The following is a 26,203-nucleotide window of genomic DNA, read 5'->3' as shown; positions in this document are numbered from 1 at the left end:
GGATGCGAAAAAATCGCGTATGCGTATTTGGAGGTGCGAGTGAGAACATGATTGGCAAGTTTTTCGTGGGTAAACATTTTCAATTAATAATGTTTTTGTTCAGATCCCTAGATTTACATGTGCGGATCTTTTGCTCCCAGTGTAACTAGACCTTTATACTTTAATGGCTGATGAGAGTCGATATGGAATTGGCGATGTCTGATACAGAGGATATACTTTCCGCAGATTATCCGCAGTGACGACCGAAGATATTTAAGAGGACAATCGGTGGATCATAGAAGAAAATTGTAAACTGAAGTGAAAAACAACTTCAATAAACCATAAAATACAGAAATATTTTGACCATTTCTGTACTTTGATTTGTACTTTACTCCCGCTGTTTCTCCCTTTAGTCTACGTAGCACGAAGTTTGTTATATCCTTTTGGATACAAAATATTTACCTCAACCATATAAAACCACACAGATAACAGAAGTAGTTGAGTTATGAATTGTTGAAGCTAAATGTTCAGTACTTACAACATATATTCTTATAGAATGAAAAAAAGCCGGCCAGGTGGCAGAGCGGTTAGCGTGGACTGCGGAGCCAGTGGCTGCGGGTTCGAATTCCGCTCCGGACATGGATGTTTCTTTCTCTCTCTTTGTGTTCTCCTTTGTGTGTAAATGTGACCCACCCTATAAACGGGGTTGTGTGACGTGGGCGACGCTGCTCCACCGCCATGGCTTCGCCACAGGTGCCCACTGGGTAACGAGAAGAGGGTAGCAGTTCTGGCACTTTCTGAGGCTAATGGACAAGTGCCCGCCTTTAAAAAAAATAGAATGAAAAAGAAGTCGAATTCCAGTAATTTTTTACGAATTTTCAGCATTTAAAAATTCTTTCTTCTTCAAATAGCATTACAAATAAAATCCCGGATTGGTGATGGGGCGGTAAAAAATAAACAGCATTCTATAAATATTAAGCACTTTAAAAGTAGATTTTATTTTATTAGAATTTTAAAAAATACATTTATACAATCAATTTTGTTTCAATAAAATATTTCATCTTCGTTATCTTTCGACCACTTTGTTTTTAGTTATCTTCTTCACCAATTTCCTAGGAACGTCCTGAAGGCAGCCAGTCGGTTTCTCTGGTTTTCTGTGAACTGATTTTGATCTGGATTTTGAGCTGATTGAAGATTCAGACTGAGAACTGGACACGCTTCCTGATCTGTCAGGTTTTGGAGCAACTGATGAAGAACGAACTGATCGTGGCGGTGTTAGTTGCTTGTTATTTATTTCTAAAGGGTTTGTTAAAGAAAAAAAAATTAATATAGATTTATGTACATTGTATAATATAATGCTTATAATATTATGAATATAATATTTTTATAACACGAATCGAAATATCGTAAATTGGAAATTCGATGTATATTTTAATATGCTGTTGCGAATTCTCACTGTTAATACTTTAAAAACTTGTAGAAATAGATTAAGGTGCGAAAGTAACTTACAAATTTTTCTTTACTCTCTTATTAATATATTTCATTTTCTGAATTTCAACAATAAGTCCTAATATGCAATAAATTATACGGTTTCTTACCTATTTTGATCTATTTTTGCTCTGTACAGTTTTAGTCCGGCAGCATTGGCCTAAACTAACAGATGTATTCGTTGGGGCTTGTGTAGTCACATGGTGGTGGGATAAGTGAACATGCATTTGTTACAAATTCAGTAGATTTAATGTTATTTATTTTGTAAGTTAGAATAGTTTTGTTGAAGGATCACTTTAGTAATGATGGTTACGCAATCTCAAGTAAAAAATAAAGCACGGAACCACTATGTCAATCTAGCTTTTAAAGATTTAGTGAAAATTTAAAGGAGTTGTTTTGTCAAGTCAACTATATAAATGAATTAATAAAATCAATCTATATAAATGAATTATAAAAAAAGGAATTTTTTGTGAAGATTTATTTTTAACCCTACAATAAACTAAAACGGGACAACAGCGAACGGGACCGTCTTCTCTTTTGCAGTTAGTTTAAATTGCTCCAATGAGAGAAATACCGCTTAATTATGCACTCTGTGTGTTGTCCATCCAAACAATTTCCTCAGAAATTTAAAAATAAGATAACTAAAATTGATTCCTCTTAAAATTTGTTCAATGCTTCCAAATAAATCAAACTAAATAATAGCTCTTAAAGGTATTAATTTGCGTTAAAACTGTCTTTTACAGAATAGTAAAATACTTCAAAGTAGTACTTTAATTAAAAGATGTCAATATTTTAATTAAAGTTCTATTTGTCTAAAGGGTTGCCATATGCATACAGATTTAAAGTACAAAACCTTGCTAAAACGAACAAAGGCGTAGTTAAGGCTTGTAGCTCAGGGGTCAAACTCAGTTTTTACACCCCCTGACATATATAATATATATATATAGATGATATAAGGTGGGATTTAAGGGGACTTTTTAGACCTGTTATAAGTTTAGATTCTGTAAAATTAAATTTACAATTAAATTTCATATTGAATATTATTTCATAACTTTAAATCAACGTAAAACATTCATTTGATTTGGTTTAAACTTGAACAGTAGGCGTTACTAATGTATACAGCTCTATTACAATTAAATGGTTATTAGTTTTAATTCAAGGATAAGTGTTTATTGTCAATTTTTAGATAAATGGGATGAAAATTTGAATTTTTTTATAAATTTGGTGCCTTTTTAAGGCTACAACCGGAGACAATTGCTCTTTCTGTTCCCTCATTAGCTATGCTACTAAATACTCGTAAAAGATATATCGATAAATATCATCTGCTCTGATACATCAAATACAATGATTTTAAAAACTGTATGAAACAATAATTTAATTTCATGCAGTTTGATATATACGTTATCATATATATATATATATATATATATATATATATATATATATATATATATATATATATATATATATATATATATATATATATATATATATATATATATCTTTTTTTAATCAAAATTGTCATTTTACCAACATGAAAAGATCTTTTTTTCGCAAATTTTCTTTTATTGACTGACAGTATTGTAAAAAGAATTTTTTTTCTCTTTTTAGTGTACAGAAACATATTTTTCAATGGAGGTTTTTTATTGTTTTTAGAAATTATGAAAGTTTTCTGCATTTTATTCCATTGTTTTATATTTAGAAAATAATATTTAGAAAAAATATTCGTATAATAATTAGAAAAAACTAGAACATTTTTTCGAGACAGTGAATTTTTTTTTGCTCCAAGATTTTCAAAATTATTGGATTTGATTTAAGGAAATTTTACGTAAATAGGAGTTGTATTTACACTACTGTTAATGTACGCTGCACAGTTAAAATTACAATTAATGATTTTTTAATTGACTTTCACAAGATGAAAAATGTTATAAAACATTGATCCACCTATTCCAACGGAAAACAGAGGACAATTAATATTTAAGGAAACTATTTAATAGAAAAAATAATGTTTATACTATGAAGATAAAAGGTAAAGAAATTTTCAGTATTTATAATTGTTATCATTAACTTAATTTACATCTAACTTGAAGAATTTACGCCCGACTACTCGTGGCGCTACTTGAAATCAATAGTGTTTAATAATCCAGCATCAAGAAGTTATTTCCGCTGTAGTGCATGTATGGAAGATAAGAAAATTAAGACATTTTAAGCATTTTAGTTAGGAAACTAAATTCATTTACGTTTACTGTGTGATTTTGTGTATTTAAAGTAACTAAAGATAATCTTACATTTGATCTTCTCCAACTTTTGTTTAATAATGAGGTATTTTACTGCAACAGAAATTTAGATAAAATACTTAATTCAACATTGAACAATTTATCTAATACCTGGGATAAAAATGTACATGAGTTAATGTACATGAGAAATGTACATGAGTAATAGATAATGATTTGCTTAACTTACGCGTTTCTAGATAAGGTCTGAGAACTGCGTAACTCTCTCTTTTAAGCTCTTGCAAGGTTTGGCATTGCTTCCAGTTTAGCAGGAAGTTTCTGTAGGGTGGGAAAATTACTTTGCCATCTAACTCTTCTGTAAAAACACATGCAAAGGAAAAATTTATTTTATTTATTCTTATTTTTAACTATTTTTATTTTTAATTATTTATTTTTTGGTAGATAAAAGTAACAAATACAGACTTCATACTGAACAAAACTATATGTATAGTATAGCTGAAATATAAGTAGAGTAGTTATGTTAAAACAGTATTAGACTTCCTTATTTAGTAAATTATTTGTCTAGGTCATGTAAAAATGCTTAAATGCTATATATTGAGTTAATAAATCCAAAAGATTAAAACTACCTTTATTAATTTTCTTAATTAAAACAACCATTAAAAAAAAGTTGGTATGACTGGTAACAATATCTCGATTAAAGTATTTGAAATAAATCGTTTCCCTTTCTTGAACCTAATAGAATAATATTTAGATTTCTTAATTTGTTTTCTAAAATTCTTTTCATGCATTTTTTATAAATAGTAGGAAGAAACATACTTTCTTAAATTAAAATTGATAAATTCAAATTTGATCATTCGCAAAACGCGACATTTAAAAAAAAAAAACGTAGAATTAATTTTTAAAGAATTTGTTCTCAGTTATAATAATAATTTTTTTTCGCTGTTCACATCAAGATATGCACAATAATCTCACCACTGCATATTATTACTCGCTGAATTTTGCGTATTTTTCGAACTACTGCATTAAAATAATTTTAAAAATGCGTTTAGAGAGTAATTATTAAGACAAGTCTCTCATTCTGTGCGTGATTATTAATAATGCAGCTAATGATCGTAGATATTTATAGTACAAAAATCATACCGCAACTAAAAAATAAAGCAAATTAATATTTTGTTCTAGTAAAAATTTTCATTCATCTTAGCAATGTTATAAATAAGCTAAAATATTAAACTTGAATGTATTCAGTTAAAAAATACGCATTAGATTTAAATCCATTTCTAGACATTGCTAAAAATATTATCTAAAGAATATTATTATTATAATTATAATTATCTAAGAACATTGTAATTATCTAAGGACCGAAGCCAAGTTGCTCGGCAACAGTAAAATAATATTTAAATCTTCTAGATGTCCTAACTCGTTTGAAGAACTTAGTTGAACAGCATATTAAATGGTATTTTAAAGAATTTGAAACCTAATCTTTGAGTTTTGGTGCAGACAGTTATTTACAAAAAAAATGTTTATCAATATATAATAAACTTACTTTAGAAATTAATTAATGTTCTATAATTGCAATCAACGGTGTTTTTAAACTGAAATAATTAAGTCATTTAGAGAGTTAAAGAGTTTTTCATTTCTTGTTAATAAATGTTATATGTATACTTTTAAAAATGTATTTTTTAAGCACATTTTTAAACGAAACAGTGGGACAGTTCCTTTTAGCAAATACAAAATTAATTGCAGTGTAAGTAAGATATGCAAGTATATTAAAAGAATTAATTAAAGGAAAGCGTTAAATATTTTATTTGATATAAAAAAAAGGAAGAAAAAAAGCAATATTTGACCTTAGACGTACATTAATCACTGTTTCTTACAAGGTGTTTATTGTATGACAACATAAACTACTTTATGACTGCAATTATATGCTTAGCTGCAGTTATAATACATTAATATGCAATGATAATTTCAGCTAAGCATAACAAGTTATTAAACCTTAAAAATCTAAGCAATTTCATTAGATAACTGAACTTTTAATTTTTTATTTAATTACTTTCTGAATTATTATATTTATTATTAAAGAAGTATTTCTAAAAATGGTAAACACATTTTAAATCAGTTTGACTTAAATTATTGTATTTCTAGAAGAAAATGCATCTCGTTAATTTATATTAACTTTATTTAATTTATTATAAATCATAATTCAATTAAAATTCTACCATGGCTTTCATTAAGTCCATTCTAAGAGTTCGTACGTCACCAATTTAAGCAGGTTAGTACTTCTAAACGAACATTCAAACTTTGTTTTTGCTTCTGGAATTTGGATTCCATAGATACATGACTTCCGGAATATTAAAACAATTATTCTTTTTTCCTTTTTTGGTTAGTTTGATTTGATGCATTATCAAAATGAGTAAAGCTCATAACATGTACCAGGCTTGTGAAAACGATTTTTTATTGTTTTTAAACACACACCCGGGCCAGGTACCCTTTTAGCAAGCGGCAAGAACAGACACATCGAAGTTTTCGATTGATCTCGATCTGAGTTCCAACAACTGTGGCTCATAGCACCTTTACCAAAGAAGATTCTCTGACAACTATCGTGACGAAATCAACAATTCGTAGAGAGATCATTGCAGATTATTGTTAACTAGTGCTTCTTACAACTGGAGTAAATTAACTAGTTTACCTGCGTGGTAAAATAATAGCTCTTTCCTCTTCAGTGAAGCAGATTATATTCTTTTTTATATGTAACAAACCCTAATCTCGAATCTATTTTAATCTAAAAGTGCTCGAGTCATGTATCGCATCTGAACGCGTCTGTCAAAAGATTGGCGCAAGGTATGCAAATGTTTCCCTGTATTAAATTAATCATTCTGAAAGTTCAATGTATAAGATTAGCCTAAATCAGTAATTGGATTTCAAGAGAATGTTTTTTAAATGTGCACAACGTTCACAAACAGGTGAAACATGGAAAAATACAGACACCCTCCAAATTTTTGACGCGCACTACAAATACTCAATGAGTTCACTCTATGTATCCGACACTCATTCCAACAGTAATTTAGCTCCGTCTATACAATTATTGGCATGTTTCGATAAAAGTCCGGCATGGCACCAGTGATGCATCTCAACAATTCTTTCAATGCTGTTGGCGTTGGCTACATTAAAATTGCCTTCGCATAGTGACTCAAAATGAAACGGCATGGCGTGAAATCTAGAGACTTAGGCTGCTATGACAAAAGAAAAACAAAACTCGACAGAGTCGTGGTGGCTCAGGGGATAGAGTGCTTATCTTTCAACAAGATGGTGCGGGTTTGAATCCCATCTAGGGTTGGTTGATATGAATTCAGTACCCAGCTAGCACCGATCATAGTGCTGACGTAAAATATCCTCAGTGGTAGTCGGATCATGGGTTAAAGTCTCCTTGCTGCTTGGCTGACCTTGGCAAGTTTTCGAAATTTTCCTCTCCATGTAACGGAAATACAGGTTAGTTCCATCAAAAAGTCCTCCACTATTGCAAATTTCTCCCAATACTTGACTCAGCAGTTTTCTTGTCTTCTGGATTGGGTTGATATTTACAAGGTCACGGAGGTGAGTCATTGGTAGTCGTAAACTCAAAATTGGGCAGGCTAACGACGGATATATATATATATATATATATATATATATATATATATATATATATATATATATATATATATATATATATATATATATATATATATATATATATATATATATATATATATATATATATATATATATATATATATATATATATATATATATATATATATATATATATATATATATATATATATATATATATATATATATATATATATATATATATATATATAAATAAAACTCAGTAAATTTGTCCAATTCGACTACACTTGTTCTGGAGCTATTTTACAGATTTTTTCTCGATTATGATTAAAAAAAATTACTTTGTTGATGCACACTGTATTAAAATTTTAGCCATTTTTGCTAACCTATTAAAAATTAATTAACGTATAAAAAGAAATTTTGTATCTTACCTAGTTCCAGACATGTAACGACAATATTATCACGATACTTGCGGACACTGCATACAGGATTTCCTGTTAACTTCATGGTGTGCACATAATTCCATTCACTAAAAGCATCCACCAACTCCTGAAGATCAGAGACATCATTCTCTTCAGCTATGAATATCTCTAAATACTGAAGAGGTTGAAGGGGTTTAAAGCTCTTTATTTTGTTTCCAGAAATATTCAGTATCCTTAGAGATTCCTAATTTGCAAAACAAATTATCTGAATTTATTTATAAGAATGTTTTAAAAGCACATTGTATCATAATCTATAGATCTAAAATCTATTTCAAGGAAATGCATCGTAAAGGAATAAATTTTCTTTAAAACCGGAAAACTGCACATTCACATTCAAAATTGTACAGTTATTTGTTTGTGTTCGGCAAAAAAGAAAAAAACGATCTTTCCGCTTTAAATATTTTATAAATTAGATTTTTAAAATTATTTTATCTGAGAAAAAATCACGGCTTTAGCAAGCATTTCTTGATCGTACGATTAATTTAATAATATCTGTTACTATGACGACATTTATTTTCAGTGCATTTTATACAAGGCTTTTTAATTAGATTTTTCCACGTGAATCAATGAACCAGTTCGAAATTTCTCGAAAAAAAATGGTTAAATAACAATTTAATTAATTCTTATTTAATCATAGTCAAACAAAACAGCCAAATAACTGTAAATAACATGGCATTCAAACTGTTAATTCATGCATATCATAGCCGAGAGGGCTATTCAGTCAATCTCATATCCAGCTGAACGAAGATCGCATGAAGAGTTCTCGGTGAACTGCCCTCCTCAACTTGTGACCCTGGACTATTAGAAAAAGAAACTCTCATTCACACAAAGCAGTGGTGGTTCATGGGAGAGAGCGCTCGCCTCCTAACGATTTCGAATCTCAGCGTTGGCTGGTCGATACGAATTCTGCTCCCGGCTCGCACCGACCACAGTGCTGACATAAAATATCCTCTGTGGTAGACGGATCATGGATTAGAATCCCCTTGCCATAGGTCTAACTAAGGGATATTTTCATAGTTTTCTTCTCCATGTTACGCACATGTGAGTTAGTTTCATAAAAAAGGTCTCCACGTTGGCTAGTTTTTCCCAATGCTTGATCAGGCAGTTATCTTGTCTTCTGGATAGAGTTAATAATAAATCCACGGTGTTGAACATCGAGAGTCGTACATTCAGAATTGAGTCTGCTGTTTAACGTTGGTTATTAGAAAAATGAGAAAAAGAACGATGAGCTATTTATTTCATTAGTTGCTTGTGAATTCATTATTTTTTATTATTAGTTCATTTTAGATTAGTTGTTAGTTCATTATTTTTATATGAATGAATGAAATTATCTTTTATATAGTTATAAGATTTCGAGTCTTAATGATGAACATGCATGCAAATTTTTTTTGGCAAAAAAAAAAAATAAATAACGATTTTGTTTAAATATTTTAACTTCTCTCCATTTTCCTAGTTTTCTAAATCTATTTCTATGTATAATAGAACGCATTTTTAAAGGTTTGACGCGTATCGTCGATCCTTTTAAACTACTAACAGAAGAATAAATTTAAATAAGTCTTGCTTCTTAATATTGCTAAAGAAACGCTTTTCGATAAATTATGATTATAAATATTTCTGTTTGTATGGAATATCATACAACATTGAATGAAATTAAAGCAAGGTACCATGAAGCAAAAATATGATAAAGACATTTAATTATAAATTCTAGAGTGTCTGCTCTTTAAATTCACAGTATGAACTAAAAGTTTCCAATTTACCCTTTGACCCAGATGGGACAATATATTTTAGTATCTTTTATATATAAAAATAGCAGACTAATAGTTACTAAAAAAATCTGTCATTTAAGTGTGGAATTATATTTGTACTAAAATATAGAATCCGAAAAAAAATTTGATTTTTTCCCCATTCAAATTAAAAAATTATTTAATAACTCATTGAGTAAATAAAAGAAATTTCAGTGATATGAATTGTTTCTTTTAAATCTAAATAAGTGCTTATTGTTTGGAAGTGAGTCTTCTTAGTAAGAATAAGATAATTAGTAAAAAGTTTACTTTTAATGCAGAAAGCGACTCTGGTGTTTCAGACTGTATTTCGTAAACCTGAATTATTAAAATGCTGGATCTTATATTTTTCGCTTTTTTTACCTAAATTAATGCAAATCAATGAAAAAAGTATGAAAATTAGATTTAATAAAATTTCGGCGTCAAAGGGTAAACGTTGTTAGAGGTCTTCAATGAAAATCGGACGAAAAAAGCAATGTGGCGACTATTCCTTCATAGTGGATTGTTCTTAAGTACTATTCCTTCAAGTGTTTTATCATTATTTATTTTTTTTTCTTATTTTCAGACATTAATATTTTTTTGATTTTGATAATTTTTCCCAAATGAAAGGTTTAAGACTGAAACTAAAAGTTGTGTTCCTTGAAAGAAGTGTTACTTGGACTGTTTAGAGTGGGGACCCTATAATATTCTCGAAAATTTTATGACACCTTCATGCGTAAATCCGGCATACGCGTGAGTGTAACTGATAGCAAACTTAAAATAACAAACTCACAATAACAAAAACAAAATTCTATTACATCAGCACATTAACTTGAAAAATGACCTGTTTCAAGTAGATTGATAAGCGGAATTGAACAGCTGACTCACTTTTCAGCTTTTGACTATCAGTGTTCAACTCCGCAGCCTTGTAATTTTGAACCCATCCCAAAAGACAGGAGAATTCCGGGCTTAAACTTTGACAGACAAGACTAGACTTCGTTGAGGAATTTTGATGAACTCATTTGCGTTACATTGAGAGGAAAATCACAGAAACCTCCCACAGTTAGCCCAAAGGCGAAGAGATTCTATCTCATGATCCAATACCTAGTAGACATATTACGTCGTACCCATAGGATCCTCATATATATCCCAAGGATATATATGTGGCCGGTGCTAGCCGGGAGAACCATCGAACCGCCAACGCTGGGATTCGAAATTAGGTTTCCTCGTTAGGAGGCGAGCACTCTCTCCCATGAGCCACCACGGTTTTATAAGAGATTTTATGGAGCTAAAAAATTTCCATACGAGTTTTTATAGTGCTCTGTGGTCGGTGCGAGCCGTGAGCAGAATTCGTATCAACGGGCCACCGCTGAGATTCGATATTGGGGTTCCTGCTTGTAGGCAAACGCTCTATTCCCTGGATCACAGTGGCTCAAGTTGACTTATAGGTTATTAAGAAAGTTAAGCGTTACATTTTCACTATAGGTCTAATAATTTTTTTTAAGTAGACCGATTACGAAATTTTTTTTATTGGACCTAAACATTAGGAGCAAAACTTTCTTAATAGCTTCTACAATCACTGAAACTTTGTCACTTACGTCTTTCGAAAGTGATTTGCCTTGCATTTTTTGTTTTAGGTCTGACAAAAATAGAATTATTTTTTCCGCAGTCTACTTGCAAAACATAGTTTTTTAAAAAAATTGTTTACTTTTTTCCACTCTGTGTTTATTTTATCAAATAGAGAAATGAACGAAAGAAAAAAATAATTAGGTCTTACTGAAAGCCAATTGACTGTGGAGGAATCAAATTCAAAGTCTTGATCATCTTTCAAGTTTTGATATTGAAGATAAAGCTCTCGTAGTTCACAAAGGGCTTCCAGGCCTTCCAATTTACTTATGCTATTATGACTAAGATTTCTGTAAAAAAAAACATAATTTTTGAAGCTTCTAATGAAAATTTAATTGAAATTTAATTATAAAATTCCATTAGGGTTGATTTAATTAAAAGTTTATTAAAAACATAATATAATTTTTTTCAAAATATAGCATTTAGAAGTGTTTGATTTTTTAACAGTCTTAGATAGTTGAAAAAATTAGGAATAGAAAATACTGCTCTTTGTGACCATTTTGCCACCTGATTATAATAGGAGATCGCGTAATATATATAACAGAGGATCGCGTAAATGTTGCGGCAAACTTCTAGTGAATTTAGAGCACATCATCAAGATTAAATTTGCATACGAACCCATGCCTAGAAATGTAATTGTATGCGGCTAAGGACACCTCCCTATTATGACCTATTCAGAAGTACAGATAAATAAAGCATTTCATAATAGGAAAGTGGCCCTAGCGGCGTATGAAGACATTCCGGGTGATCCGGACAATCTTGATGACAGGCTTTAACTTCCCTAGACATATTCATAAAATACTTTCTTTAAATATTAATTCATTTGTGTATGTCATATGGTGAGATTATGGTGGAATTTCACTTATAGTTAAAAAAATATTTTACTTACAGTACAGTAAGTTGAGTTAGTGTGTCTAAGTTTTCAATCCGCTCAATATAATTCTTGTGCAGATACAGGCAGTTAAGTTTCACTAAATCTTCAATGTTTTCTATTTTTTGAATTTTGTTCTCATAAAGGTAGAGAGCCACGAGGTTTGTGCATGATTGTAAATTTTCCTGGAATAGCATCATGAATTAGTTAAAACCTGAATAAAAAGTGTTAGTTTTACATCAGAACAAATGTTAAAAATAATTTAAGGTAACAGAAAATAAATGTTCTTTGCAAAATAATCAGAAACCCAGCATAAAAGCAAAACAATCTTTCACGTTTTTACTATGCTGTGCTGACATAATGGTAATTTGTTACACCAGTGAATGGCATGAATAGAATTTCAATCAAGTATCATACAGGGAATAAATGTAGGCAATATTCTGAGTTAAAAGCAGCATAAATTTAGGCAAATTTGAATAATTTATACCATAAAAATAATTCTTATGTCTAGACTTTAAGCCCTTCCGCCTCTGGAAATTTATTCGTCAATTTTTTAATTCTTTTTTTTTTTTTACTTTTAAAATTACTTTTAAGAGAAGTAAGACGTTCTCCACAGGGTAGATTGATATACTCTAGTTCAGAGATGGGCAAGCTTTTTCGGTCGAGGGCCAAAAATCGAAGAAAAAAGTTTGGTGGGCTAATTAAAAACTTCTAAAATAAAAAAACGATATACAAGTTTTAATTTAAATATTTAATGAGATGAATGAAATTGAGATTTCATTTTTAAAAGTTCCTTACTTTGAGGTTCCAAGTGAGATGTATTTATTTTAAGGAACGAGATTAAATGTTTGTCTGTTAGTCTACTTCTGAAAGGATTTTTTCTAAGGTTCATAGTTGAAAACACTGGTTCGCATATATAAGATGAGGCAAGCATAGCACTGGTTTTCTGGGCATGAAATATTAAATTTGAGAAACTAGATTTCGGTAACGATTTGTAGAACTCAAACGTAAGCATATTTAGAAACAACTGCTTCAGATGGCACCAATCTAAGGCAATTTTATGAAGAACTCTCTGTTTTCAGCATTTTACCAATTGAAGCTGCCTATTTCCATCAATTTATGTTTTGCAGAACCAAAAGAAAAAGTAAAAAGGTCATCGGTACTTTGTTAAAAAGGAACAAAAATAGCTTTAAACAAATTAGAAAATAAAATGAATGTATAATATTTATATTCGCCACGGATTGGCAAGTTAAAATTCTATCCGCGGGTCTGATTAAACCTTCCTGCGGGCCACAGTTAGCCCGCGGGCCGTAGTTTGCCCATCCCTGCTGTAGTTAATGCATTAAAATATTTTCAATATTGCAATTAAAAAATGTAGATATAAATGTTATTCAGTTTTAGATTTCCCTTTCTTATAAGTCTTTAGGCATTAATGTTTTATGAATATTGACACGAAATATGCTCCCATGGCTGAGCTGGAAAGGCTCTCAACTGCTAAGTCAGAGGTCCTGAATTGGATCCTCCAAGTTCTCTCGATTTCTAACATGACATCAGAGGCATTTGAATATGTACGCAAGTAGTTTAAATTTTCAGTTATTATTTATGGAATGTTCTAGAACATTTCCTCACGTCTGATCCGCTTCCTTATTACACTGTATATAAGATCATGCTTTTCAAGTGTAAACGGTGGTTACCATATCCTTTGTATTTTAAATGGCTGTTAATAATAAATCTGTTTTACTTGCGAGCTTAAATTTTATTTTTTTGCATAATGTTAATATACGTTTTTGTACATGTTTTTGTATGCTTCAACAAAATTTTACGTATTCCAAAATTCTGAAATTTTAAATGTTATCGTAAATGTAATTAGCTCATAATTGTGTATACTTACCGGTGATTCTTTATAATCATCATTTAACTTCTTAAATGGGATAAATTACTAAATATTTATCAAGTTTATCAATTTATTTGCAATTTGTATCAAGTTTATCAATAAATAAAATGGCTTTTCGAAGTCACGAAATTTTATTTCCAAAAACTCGATAATTTTACACGACATTAAATGAAATTGCTGTTAAGAATTAGAAGAACGTAAAAATGGCTAATAAAACTTACAATAATATCTCAATTTATTTCAGGAATACCGAGCTTGTGCATACCGGGCAAAAACCTCTTACCTTATAAAGCATTGCACTGTTAGAAATTTCTTGGAAAAACGGTTAAATAACAATTTATTTAATTGTTATTTTACCATCTTCAAACAAAACAGTCAAATAACCATAAATCAGATGACATTCATACTGTTAATTCAGAGAAAAATCGCTTAATAACTGCTTTCATCTAATATGGTTAAATGGTCAGAATTTTATTGCACCAACTATGCCCACCTAATGAAAGCCATTTAATTCCTCACAACTGGATACATATAGCCGAGAGGGTTAATCTGTTAATCTCATGACCAATACTAAATTTTGATAATATAATAATATTTTATAATTAATAAAATATAATTAATAATATAGTAATAATAATATTTTTTAAACTGAACATGACCAATAGGGGAATTTCTATTTATATTTTACAATTTTTTACTTGTAACTTCCTTTGTACAATACCATTCTTGTTTTGTACATGATATTTATCCAATTTCCAAGAGTTATAATAAACTGAGCATCTGAGATTAGTTATAGAGTCACAAAATGTCAATTATTTTATTAAATGTTATATTTTGTTTGCGTACTATGTAATAATTACAGTAGGAAGTACACTGTTGAAAATCTTTTAATTTATTGAACTATAAAAATATAGCGCATATCTGGACCATATTTATATGGTTAAAAAAAACTTAATAAAGTGTCAAATACGAGTATAACCAATAACCACGGCAGTATGCATCTAATCTATTTTTTTCCCGGTTGGATTTCACCGTACTAAAGTTTAAATTGATAATTATTAAAACAGCATTAAAGTTCAAACTGCCCCTATTGTGGCTCAAAATGTTTTTCGGTCCCCCCCCCCATAATGCACTGACACATAATGTAAATCAATCTTCGTTAAATAATATTGTTATGCAGTGGACAAAGTGCTAATGAAAAACAGTGCAATTCATCAAAAACTAGTGCTTCCCTTGCTGGCGTAGTTCGGAAGAATTCAACTAAAATTTTAATAAATGAGTGATTTTAATGTGTTTTATATTTAAAATGCACTGTGCTCAAAAAACCAGACAACTCTCAATAACTTTTGATCTAAAGATTGGATCTTCACGTTTTAGGACTCTATCTCAATGGCTCGAGAGGGGGACCTCAATTAGTAAGGGCAGACGATATTTTAAGTAACAAAATCTGACACAAAAACGTACTGTTTTTGAATAAACATACCTTTTTTCGATGGTTTCGGATTTTTGACCCCAAAAAAATAAAGGGTAGCCGCAATCTGGGAAGGGAAATATGGTCTCAATAGTTTGGTCAGGAAAGAGATCCAAAGTTTATACTCCTTAATGTTAATTTTACCTTTTGTGTGCTTCACTATATCTCGAGAACTTAAGCGAATTAAAAATCTTTTGCACACAATTATAAAAACTATTTATATAAAGATAATTCCATGCAAAAATAACTTTCAGTAAATATTTATTATTTTCTGTTTTTTTTTTAAGAATGGTCGAAAATATTTTGAATTGTAAGGTATAAAATTTTTTGCCTTATATTAAAGAAGACATTTTTACATGACAAAATACAACATTTGAGCCAAAATAGGTAAATTAGTTCCTGAGAAATTGAATTTCAAAAAAGTCAGATGTTTAAAATTATGGAAAAAAATTGTATACCGTAAACCGGAACGAGTCTACCCATCCAGGGGAGAGTCTACCCATTTTAGTTTTATTTAATTTTCACTATTTTAAATTGCAAATAAAAAAAAAAATTTACCGACGGAGGACTTAGTTCAGACTCTAAGGAAGATGGCGCTGTAGTAGTTTGATCCGTTTTTATTTATTTGGTGTCTTTTTAACCGACCTGTTCAAACGTCTTTTGAGAGATTTGTATTGAAAATCAGCAAACTTTTAGTTGGTGCTCCGTAAGTATATTATTATTATTACTATTTTCACTTTGGTTAAGTGATAAACTTATCTAAGACTAAGATTACATTAATTTTATATGAAAAAAAACAAAAAGAATGTAAGTTTTGCTGCTGTAAACAAAAAGCCAGAATTCGCGGGGCGAGTCTACCCATTCGTATTTAGTTTTAATAAAGCATAGTAATATAATTTAGAACTTTGTTTATATTAAAATTAAGTCATTTTAAATGAATTTGAGTATATTATTCTAATTCTGCATTGATAAATTTATCATTAGTAAGAAAATTTATAAGTTAAATATAAATGTAAATATAAAATATGTTTATTTTACCTATTTTTTCAATTTTTATATTACAAAATTAACTTTTTTTATTTAATGCAAGTTAAATAAATTATTATTTATTATTACAGATGGTTCGAAATTATATTCGCAAAACAAATGGATTTAAATGCTACGAAAAAATGCCATGATTTTGTTAATAATCTTTAATTATTATTATTTATTAATTATTTAATTGTAAATTTATATTAATTTTGATTTATTTTTATCAACAATAATCAGAAAAAATGTTATTTTATAATGTTAATGATTATAAAAACAAAACTGTGATCAGAATGTGATAATCGATCAAATACTCAATTTGTGTTATTTTATGAATAAAAAAATGGAATATATAATTAAGTTATGAATTTTACTTCATAAATATCCTATATAGTAACTAAAATAACAATTTGATAGTAAAATTTGATTATTTACAATGTGAACATTCATTTTAGTAGAATGGGTAGACTCGCCCCATACGATAGATTTGTCAGCAGTTCTATAAAAATATACAATAACAGCGTAATTGTTAATATTTTCTAAAATCGATTTCACAGCTTTAAAGAGGGATAAATAGCGATTCCGTTTTTTTCTTTAATATTTACGAAAATTTGACCACTTGAAAGTTGACAAGCTGAAAAAATGGGTAGACTCGCCCCGGTTTACGGTACCCTACAATTCAAAAATTTTCCGACTGTTGTCTAATAAAATAATAAAAAATAATAAATATTTACAAAAGATTATTTTTTTGCACGGAATTATCTTTGGATAAACAAATTTTATAACTGTTTGCAAAAATTTTGAAATTCGCCTAAAAAACTCTCGAGATATGGACCAATGCAAAAAGTTAAATTAAGATTAAGAGGTCCAAATTTAGGATCGCTCTCCTGACCAAAATAAGGGACCCATATTTCCCAGACAGCGACGACCCCCTATATTTGGGGAGTCAAAAGTCCAAATCTGTTGAAAAAAATTTATGTTTATTCAGAGTAAGAATGTTTTGGGGTCTGATTTCCTAACTTAAAATATCGCCTGCACTTATTTTTTTGCGTATTTGAAGTTACTTCCTCGAACCATTAGAATTGTGTCCTAGAACGTGAAGATCCGATTATTAGACCGAAAGTTATTCAGGGTGGTTCCTTTTTTTTCTTTTTTGCGCATTGCACTATCAAAAGAAAGGGAAATAAATATTTCAATTACCTAATCAAAATTAACTACCTTCCGTTAGTTCTTGTTTTTAAATCATTCACGTAAATTTAAAATTTTTCCTTTTTTACGTTCAGAACATTGAGATCATACGGAAATACAAATGACATTCCTTTTAGTTAAAATATTATAATGACCAGGAAAGTCAGAAATTTTTTATGTGGCTTTATATTAATACTGTAAGTAATTATTCAATAAAACTAAAATAGAAACTGGCGTTTTGGCCAAGTTTTTACATTATTATTAGAAATATCATTTTTAATAGTTTACATTTGGTACGAACTACCTAGAAAGTATGGTCAAAACTACCAAAATGTTGTGCGTTTGCCTCAATAGGGACGTCAAAAAGCTGGGAAATGTTTTGCCAAATCGAGTTGGTGCTGATTTTGCTAATTTAACCATAAAATATAATGTTATAACATGTGATAAAATTTAGAAAATGTGGCAAAATTTGGTAATTCGATCCTGATTTTTTAGAGCATGGCATAAAATCTATTCAATCGGTTAAATATACTTCTTAATTTCGTATTTTTTGGTAAATGTTTGGTAATAAGACCTATAATTTTGAGAACCTGAATTTCTGGTAAACCATTATCATATGAATGGAAAAATTACCAAGTGAATGGTTTTTAAGTACCATATTTTTTAGTTTTATTACCAGAATTATGTTTGCTTCTTTTGTTACCAGAAATATCATTACCATGCAGTATGGGAATTTCATCAGAATTTTTTTCTACGTAATTTAAACTCAATTTTGTCTAAATATTCATTTATAAGTATTTAATTGAGCCCTGTTTCTAAAATTGGTAGAATAATAAAAAAATTTCTTGTGTACTTCACAAGAAATTTTAAAGAATATTTCCTAAATACAACGTAAAAATTTTATTCACTTCCGTTAAATGTATTTATTAAACACTTCCTGGGGAATTTAGACAAACTCTTTTAAATACCTCATGAGATACTTCAATTACTATTTCTTAAATACTTCATGAGAAGTTTGAAGAAACTTACGTGAACTTTTCATGTAAGGTGTAAACAAAACTTCTTAAATAATGCACGAGAAATTTAAAAAAAAACAGTCTTTAACACTTCCTGAGAAATGTAATCAAAATTTCATGCTTATTTCTTGGTAAATTTTAGCAAAATTTCTCAAATGCTTCGTGAAAAGGTAAAAAGAACTTTATGAGAAATTTAAATATTTTTTTAATACATCAAAAGAAAATTTGAAATACTCCATGAGATGTTTAAAAACAAAATTTCTTACAACTTCCTGTGAAATTACATACAATTTTTTAAATACTTCCTGATAAGCATAATTTTTAACTAAGCCGTGAGAAATTTAAACAAAGTTTAAGTGTTTCTTACAAAACAGAATAACCGTGTAGGTGCTAATTACTTTTTATAAATGTAGTATTGCGATGTCAAGGTCATTAAATAATTAAAATTATTAAAATTTAAGAAATATATTTTTCATACGTTAGATATAGTTATAGTACTACTTTTCCTTGAATAAATAATAAAACATTTCCAAAACAGAAGCACTTAATATAATTAGCTTAACCTTTCATCATATATTCAAGATTATAGTCGCTCCCTATAAATTATTCAAAAAGTAATTACAGCAAAACGCTGGTTAATTTCCACAAACTTCTTAAAAGCAATATAGATTATTATATCCTCTGAATAAATAAACTGCTTGGTATTCAATTTCCTCCTCTTAAAATTACACAAGAATTTTAAAAAAAAATCTCGGAATGTAAAATAATTTTAACCAATCTTTTAATATTACTTTTTATGACATGAAAGTCATTACGCTTCTCTGGGAAACACAATATCGATTTCTAATTAGTAGAGCGAAAATAAAATAGTTATTTGCCACAAATAAAGCGTAATTTCTGGAAAAACATGCGCTTATGGCTGGTTTCTATGGTTACAAATAGGGAATATGAATGAAACAAAAATAAATTGTTGGTTTAGTTTTCTTCAACAGTAGTGACTTTAATTAAATTTGTAATTTAATATTAAAATGGGAAAACCTTTTAGTGGAAAATGTTATTTTATTCAGTTTTACTTTGCACTGAGTACAACAGCAAACGTTATAATCAACGAAGTAAATATTTTTAATTCTTGCCTAATAATGAAAATTTAAAAATTATGAAAATTACAAAGAATAAAACATTTAAAAACATATAAGGATCATAATTGATTTGCCTCGCCATTCCTCCTTTTACGATTCCCACATTTTACGTTTTTATACTCAACAAAATTTGCTTGTGTGGTATTGTTTTCATTTTATGAACACTAGTGGGCTCCATCCCCTATTCACTGACGCCCCCCTACCCCCGAAGATTGCTATGCATTTTTATATGGTTTGCTTTGCAAACCATGCTTGCTTGGATCGTTGCTATGTTAAACTCAATTTTCTAGCGAAAACTCTTAAGGATTTAAATCAGTTCTTAAAACCTTAAAAAATAGCTTCTTTTAAAAAAAAGTGAAACTTTTGAACCAATAATGATTAATTAAAAAAATTGAATTGAAATAAATTTATTAAATTGAAATGAATTATTTTTAATTAAAAAAACAGGTCATCAGACAAATTAATAAAAAAATTAAGATAGTATGTATAGGAAAAAAGAACTGAGAGTATTGAAAAGATAATAATGACGAATGCGACATAGCACAGAATGCTTTGTTAAGGTGGATGCATAGATATTTATCGGAATCAAAAAAAGTGTTCATTCCCAATTATTCAATCAATTGAACTCTTTTCGGTGTTGATGAACTATTTATTATGACATTGTGGTTGACAGAAAGCTTGCTTTTAATGAATCATTTATTAATAAATTATTTATCATCTTCCTGAATCATTTATTGACAGCATGTACAAAGATTAACAAACCACTATATATATAAAAAAAACTGTATAACTGATTATTATGCATTGTATAACAAAAATAGAAAACTCTGAATAAGATTATAGCACGGATATTTAATGAACAAAGCATGAATGATCATGAATTTGAATACCAACATCGGGTATTCAAATGTAATCAGTATAAAAATGTCACCCGCATTACTGTTGTTTATTAATCTACATCATACATGGGGCAACTAGTCAACGTTTCATTTTGTGATGTAGCTAAGTTAACTGTTAACAGAACATAAAACAAAGACGTAAATATTTTCCTCATAAAGGCCTCACATTTGCGGTGAATATAAACCAAAACTGGTTCTAAAGCGTGTGAAAAGGCTTTTCCTATTCCTATACTCCTTTCTTATTCCTAAGGCAATAATCACAAAATATAGTGTTTGAAAAAATATTGTCATACCATAATACTTTTTAAAAAATTTCAGAACTTAGAAAAAAACTATAACTTAGAATACAGGCACTTGCAGAGCAAATCTAACATTTTAGTGGTACGATAAGTAATGTTAGTAAAAAATAATTGGCCTTAATGTAGGTCATAATTCTGTTAAAATAATAGCAGAGAAACAAATGCAGATTTAATTCATGAGAATTGTATCAATCAGAAGGAACGTGTGTATACGCTTGTGACGCCACAATTGACATTGCATATTTCCTACATTTTAAAATATCTTTAATTAATTAAACTTATTTTATTGATCGAATTATATTTAAATTAAATGAAAGAGTTATTCTTTTAAAGCGAACATAAAATGTCTTTTTCTTTTCTTATCGATCAATGTAACGGTTAACTTTCTATTTCAATGCTAATGTAGACTTATTAATTCACTGCCGCGCCTAATCAAAAACAAAAGTATATTTATAACTCTCTATTATTAATTTCTTTCTTTAAATATGTTTCAGTTACAGAGTTATTTTAATTCCCACAGTTTTGGGTTTTATTTTAATTCCCGACTCGTGATCGCCAAAGTATTTTCAAACCCAACATTGATTATGCGGGGTTGACTTTGTTTTGGCTATGTTATATTTAGATAATTTGCCAATTTTGAATCTCGTATCCATACTTCCCCTGTGTCCGTTGGAAATTTGTGGCGACTAGGGAGGCCATATATGTGATGCCACAATTGGAATTACAGCGAAGCTTCTGAGTATGTTTGAAGCATTTTCTTTGTCTTCAATCCACTTTTCTACCTTTATTGTAATGACATTTCTGATTAAAAAAAAACATAATTCTGAGTAATTAAAGCCAAAATACATACGGTATTTAAGTCATTAGTTTGGTGATTTTTTTTCCAACTCATATGGTAACAATTTTTCCGGAAATTCTAGTTTTTAAAATTATAGTTCTTATCACCACACATTTCATTAAAAAAGAAGAAATTAAAAAGCAAGTTTAACCGAATAAATGATTTTCATGCCATGCACTAAGGTATCATGATAAAATTACTATTTAATTAATTTAAAACCATTTTAAATTATTAATTTTACCAAAATTCGTACCAAATTTTTCATTGTTCTAGTTGCAGTTGTTCTAGCTGTTCTAGTTCTTGTTGAATTTAGAGCCAGGAACAAGGCAAATTTTATCATATTCTAGTAGTTTTGACCAAATCCTTTTGCTAGTGTAGTGATATTGATTTGTATTTGAATATTAATCAGTATAAAACTTATTTTCTAATTAAGCATCTTCAACAAGAACGGTTTCCAATTTTAAAAAGCATCAAACTGTTAAAAAATTGAGTTATTTACCAAAACCATAAGAATTTGATGTGAACAAGCTGTCATAGCCTTTATAATGCAAAAGCATGACAAAGTATTGTAAATCAGGAAATTTGAACATAAATAGTACATAGACTATTATAAATTAAAGTTGAACTTACAATTTTCCGGATAAATTGTTCCTGTAAGAAGAGATGAGTAATTCGATCCAGTATATCTTCACTGCTTTGTTCGGGCAGAAGATGTCTCGAAGAACAACGTAGAATGAGATCAGCATTTATTCGCATTTTTAATTATCTCAGATATCATGACTTCATTTTCTACAACAAACACTCATATAATAAATTTAATTTTCTTGCTACTGCTAATTTTGAGTTTGTAAGTTAAGTTTAATATATATATATATATATATATATATATATATATATATATATATATATATATATATATATATATATATATATATATATATATATATATATATATATATATATATATATATATATATATATTTCAAAATGAAGATAAAACAAAGGAACATTACATACATACGAAAAAAGGGGAAAAATAATAAAAACAACAAAAAACTGGGGAAGTATAATATTTAAAAAAAAATTTTAAAAAAAAAAGGAATAATTTTTTTTTTTCAAAATCCGGAAAAAAAAGATATAATCTTTTCAACAGCCCACACGATTATATCCACAAAAAAGAGTGCTTTCTAATATTGTATCAATATAGCCAAAGCAAAATATATCAATACAATAAGTATGAAATTTTTACAAAATTTTCAACAAATAAAATAGAACACAATAAGTTAAAATAACACGTGAAGACAGAAAATAAAATATAAGGAAAAAACAGAAAATAAAATATAAAGAAAAAACAGAATAAAACTTAAAACATAATTTATAAATCGAGTAGCGAATTCAAATGAACTTACATGAACGGGAAATTTTTCAAGAATGATTTAAAATATTTTTGTAACAAGATTGCCAGATTACAAAATATGAAAACAAAAGTGCAAATTGAGCGTAACTAGAGGAGTTTTGTTTTAGAGTGCATTCTTACTGCATTACTGAAGTGCGTTTGATTTGCTAGTTACTAAGGATGGGCCCGAAAATGGATGTGCGCAAGGTAATATTATACTGGATAATTTGAAGAAGTTGGCTGTAAATAATTGTAGAAAATAAATATTTATTTAAGAAAAAATATAAAATGGGAAAGAGAAAGAAACATGAATTGCCAGTTTTGCACATGGAATATATATATATATATATATATATATATATATATATATATATATATATATATATATATATATATATATATATATATATATATATCCTAAAATTTTACACCTTCCAACGCATTTTGGCACTTAGTTATACTTCTTATGCGAGTTCCAACAAGGTTGCGTTAAACGTTTAACGCTACATTTTTATTGGCCGGGAAATCACGTGGTAGGATCCAGTTTTCCCTCATTTATTTCCATATTGTTTTGGTTCTCACTAGCATAAAAATAATAAAAGTCATAAAAGTATTGTTTTATATATTTTTAGTTTGATTTGATACACATATAATTTAATAGGATAGTATTTTTTATTTTCAAATTTTGTGGATAACAATTGTAAAAAATGAGCGAAAACTATCCTACGAACAATGCGACGGATTTAAGGTTATGCCAAGGTACGTCTTTTGTGAATATCAATTGATTGTTTCTCTTTTGAAATTACATTATGACGCATTCACATACATTATTAATACAAATACATTTTCCATGGCGAGACGATGAGGCAACCACAAGCACTTCCACTGGTTCAAGAGGTCCACGAGGGAAAAATGCACAATATTACCGTTATTACAGAGCACGGAAGCGAGCGGAGCAGGAAAAAGAGTCGTTGAATAGAACTAGTGATCCTTCTACGACTGCTGATTCTTCTACAATCAACGTCGCAGGTTACGAAGTTTAACTTCTTCCGCGCGGAGGGACTCCACGCACTATTTTTTTCTTTGCTTAAATATTATTGTGTGGTCCCTAATGTATACTTCACTTCAGTTTCGAATAGGATTCTAGAAATATATATTAAGGGTGGTTACTACGGAAGACCAAAGGCAATGACTTTATTGTTCATCTGAAATACATTAACGCTAGCAGTTATAATTGTTTAATGGCTAAAATATTTATTTTCAAACTTTCTTTTTTCTTTTTAACCTTGATATCGCTTATTTAAATGTTATATTTTTATGAATGATTATTAACTATGGATTTAGAGGAACAAATGCTGAAAATATTTGTTTTCAAGTTAATAATTATTTAATTCCTCCGAGTAATATAAATTTTTAATCACAATAATTAAAATTCAAAACACTCATTCCTTTAAAAACTTTTTATCATGATCAAAATATTGATTCTTCTGAGTACTGAAACTTTGCATACACAATTACCACAATTCAAAGTACTTAAGTTTCTTGGTGTATTCTCTAATTTATAAAATAGAGCCAAGCTTACTTTACGCTAAGTGCACAAAAGATTATTAAATATTAACTTTCAAATATCTCTTTTAAAAGAAAATCCAAAACACTTTTGAATTTTATAAAACATAGGTACACACTTTACCTAAATGTACCTACTACTATAATGTCTTTATGAAATGTCACTTTATTTAAATGAATTTTAAATAATTATCATTTAAAAATATTAATATTATCTAATATTAATTATATTTTATATTTAATACTTTTAATCCTCTCGTTTGTTTTAAACATGAATATGAACCATGGAACTGAAACAATGAACGTGTGAACATTTTTTACAATTTACAAATGCAAAATATATTATTTTAATCAGATTACTAATACATTTTATGAAAATAAAATTATTTTTGTATGAAAAGCAAGGCATCTATATTTTAACCTAATGTTTCAACTTTAATTATTTAAGACCTTTATATTATGTAAACCTATTTAAAATAACAAAAATTCAAAATTGTAACAGAAAAAAAAATTTGTCACATAAAACATATAAGAAATTGCAAAAAAAGCAGAGAACAATAATAGTATGATTTAATTATTTATTCAAACTATTATTGCTTCCTTGTTACTTAAATTTTGAAAAATCACCCAGCTTATTTTAAATTTTATATCCATTTTGTAAAATACTAACCTGTATTTTACATTTCAATGGTACAAAATAACGAGATTTAATGCCATTTAAAAAAAATTTCTGATCATGGCATCATGGCTTATCTTAACAAGAAAAAGAAATAAATAGTTTAACATTATTCAGTACTTTTATCTCTTAATATAGCTTAATTTTGGAATTCAGTGCAAGCCATTATTGTTACATATTACAAATCTAACAAATACGCTAATAGTAACATTATTACCATTACATTGCTTAAGAAATATTTATTGACTGATGCGAAAAACATGACAAAATAAAATTGAACGACGAAGAATAAAAAAAATATCGTAACAAAATTTTCTAATTTTCTAACGTTAGAAAATTATTTTAATAATACTTTACAAGCGAAGAATTTTATTAATTTTTGCACATTAAGAAATTCTAAATGAAGTTATAAATATCTGTAAGAAGAAAAAAAAAATTCAAACGATTATAACCTACACAAATATTTGAAATGATTCTTTCATATTTTGTAATTTTCAATAGGCTTGAATTTTTAATAATTTTTAACCTAAACAAATAGAAAAGTAAATATTATTGATAAGCATTTAAAAAACTTAATATTTACTAAAACAAACTTACCGATTTACAAGGAATAGCTTCACTGTTTACCATTTTCATTCTCTTCCTAAAAAAGTCATTTTTCAGTTTATATTGTTTTCCATTTCGTTTCCATAGAAACCATAATTTTTGGCTTGTCACCAGATGGCGCCGTTTTTCAAATTTCA

The 26,203-nt window shown here is 28.6% G+C and overlaps 1 protein-coding gene across 1 annotated transcript; it reads right to left on the bottom strand.

Moving 5' to 3' along the window:
- Nucleotides 1-951: 951 nt before the first annotated feature.
- On the bottom strand, nucleotides 952-26,185 carry LOC107450190 (protein phosphatase 1 regulatory subunit 42). Its single transcript, XM_043047632.3, has 7 exons — nucleotides 26,058-26,185; nucleotides 22,453-22,611; nucleotides 12,068-12,234; nucleotides 11,330-11,468; nucleotides 7,742-7,976; nucleotides 3,931-4,056; nucleotides 952-1,275 (listed from the first exon to the last, which is right to left on the bottom strand). The coding sequence occupies exons 2-7, from the start codon at nucleotides 22,576-22,578 to the stop codon at nucleotides 1,046-1,048; spliced, it is 1,023 nt and encodes a 340-aa protein (XP_042903566.1). The 5' UTR covers nucleotides 22,579-22,611; nucleotides 26,058-26,185; the 3' UTR covers nucleotides 952-1,045.
- Between the last annotated feature and the right edge of the window lie 18 nt (nucleotides 26,186-26,203).

Source organism: Parasteatoda tepidariorum, chromosome 9, assembly GCF_982258835.1.
Source record: "Parasteatoda tepidariorum strain Cologne lab strain chromosome 9, Ptep-v5.0, whole genome shotgun sequence".
NCBI lineage: Eukaryota > Metazoa > Arthropoda > Arachnida > Araneae > Theridiidae > Parasteatoda > Parasteatoda tepidariorum.
This window is presented reverse-complemented; position numbering and strand designations above follow the sequence as displayed.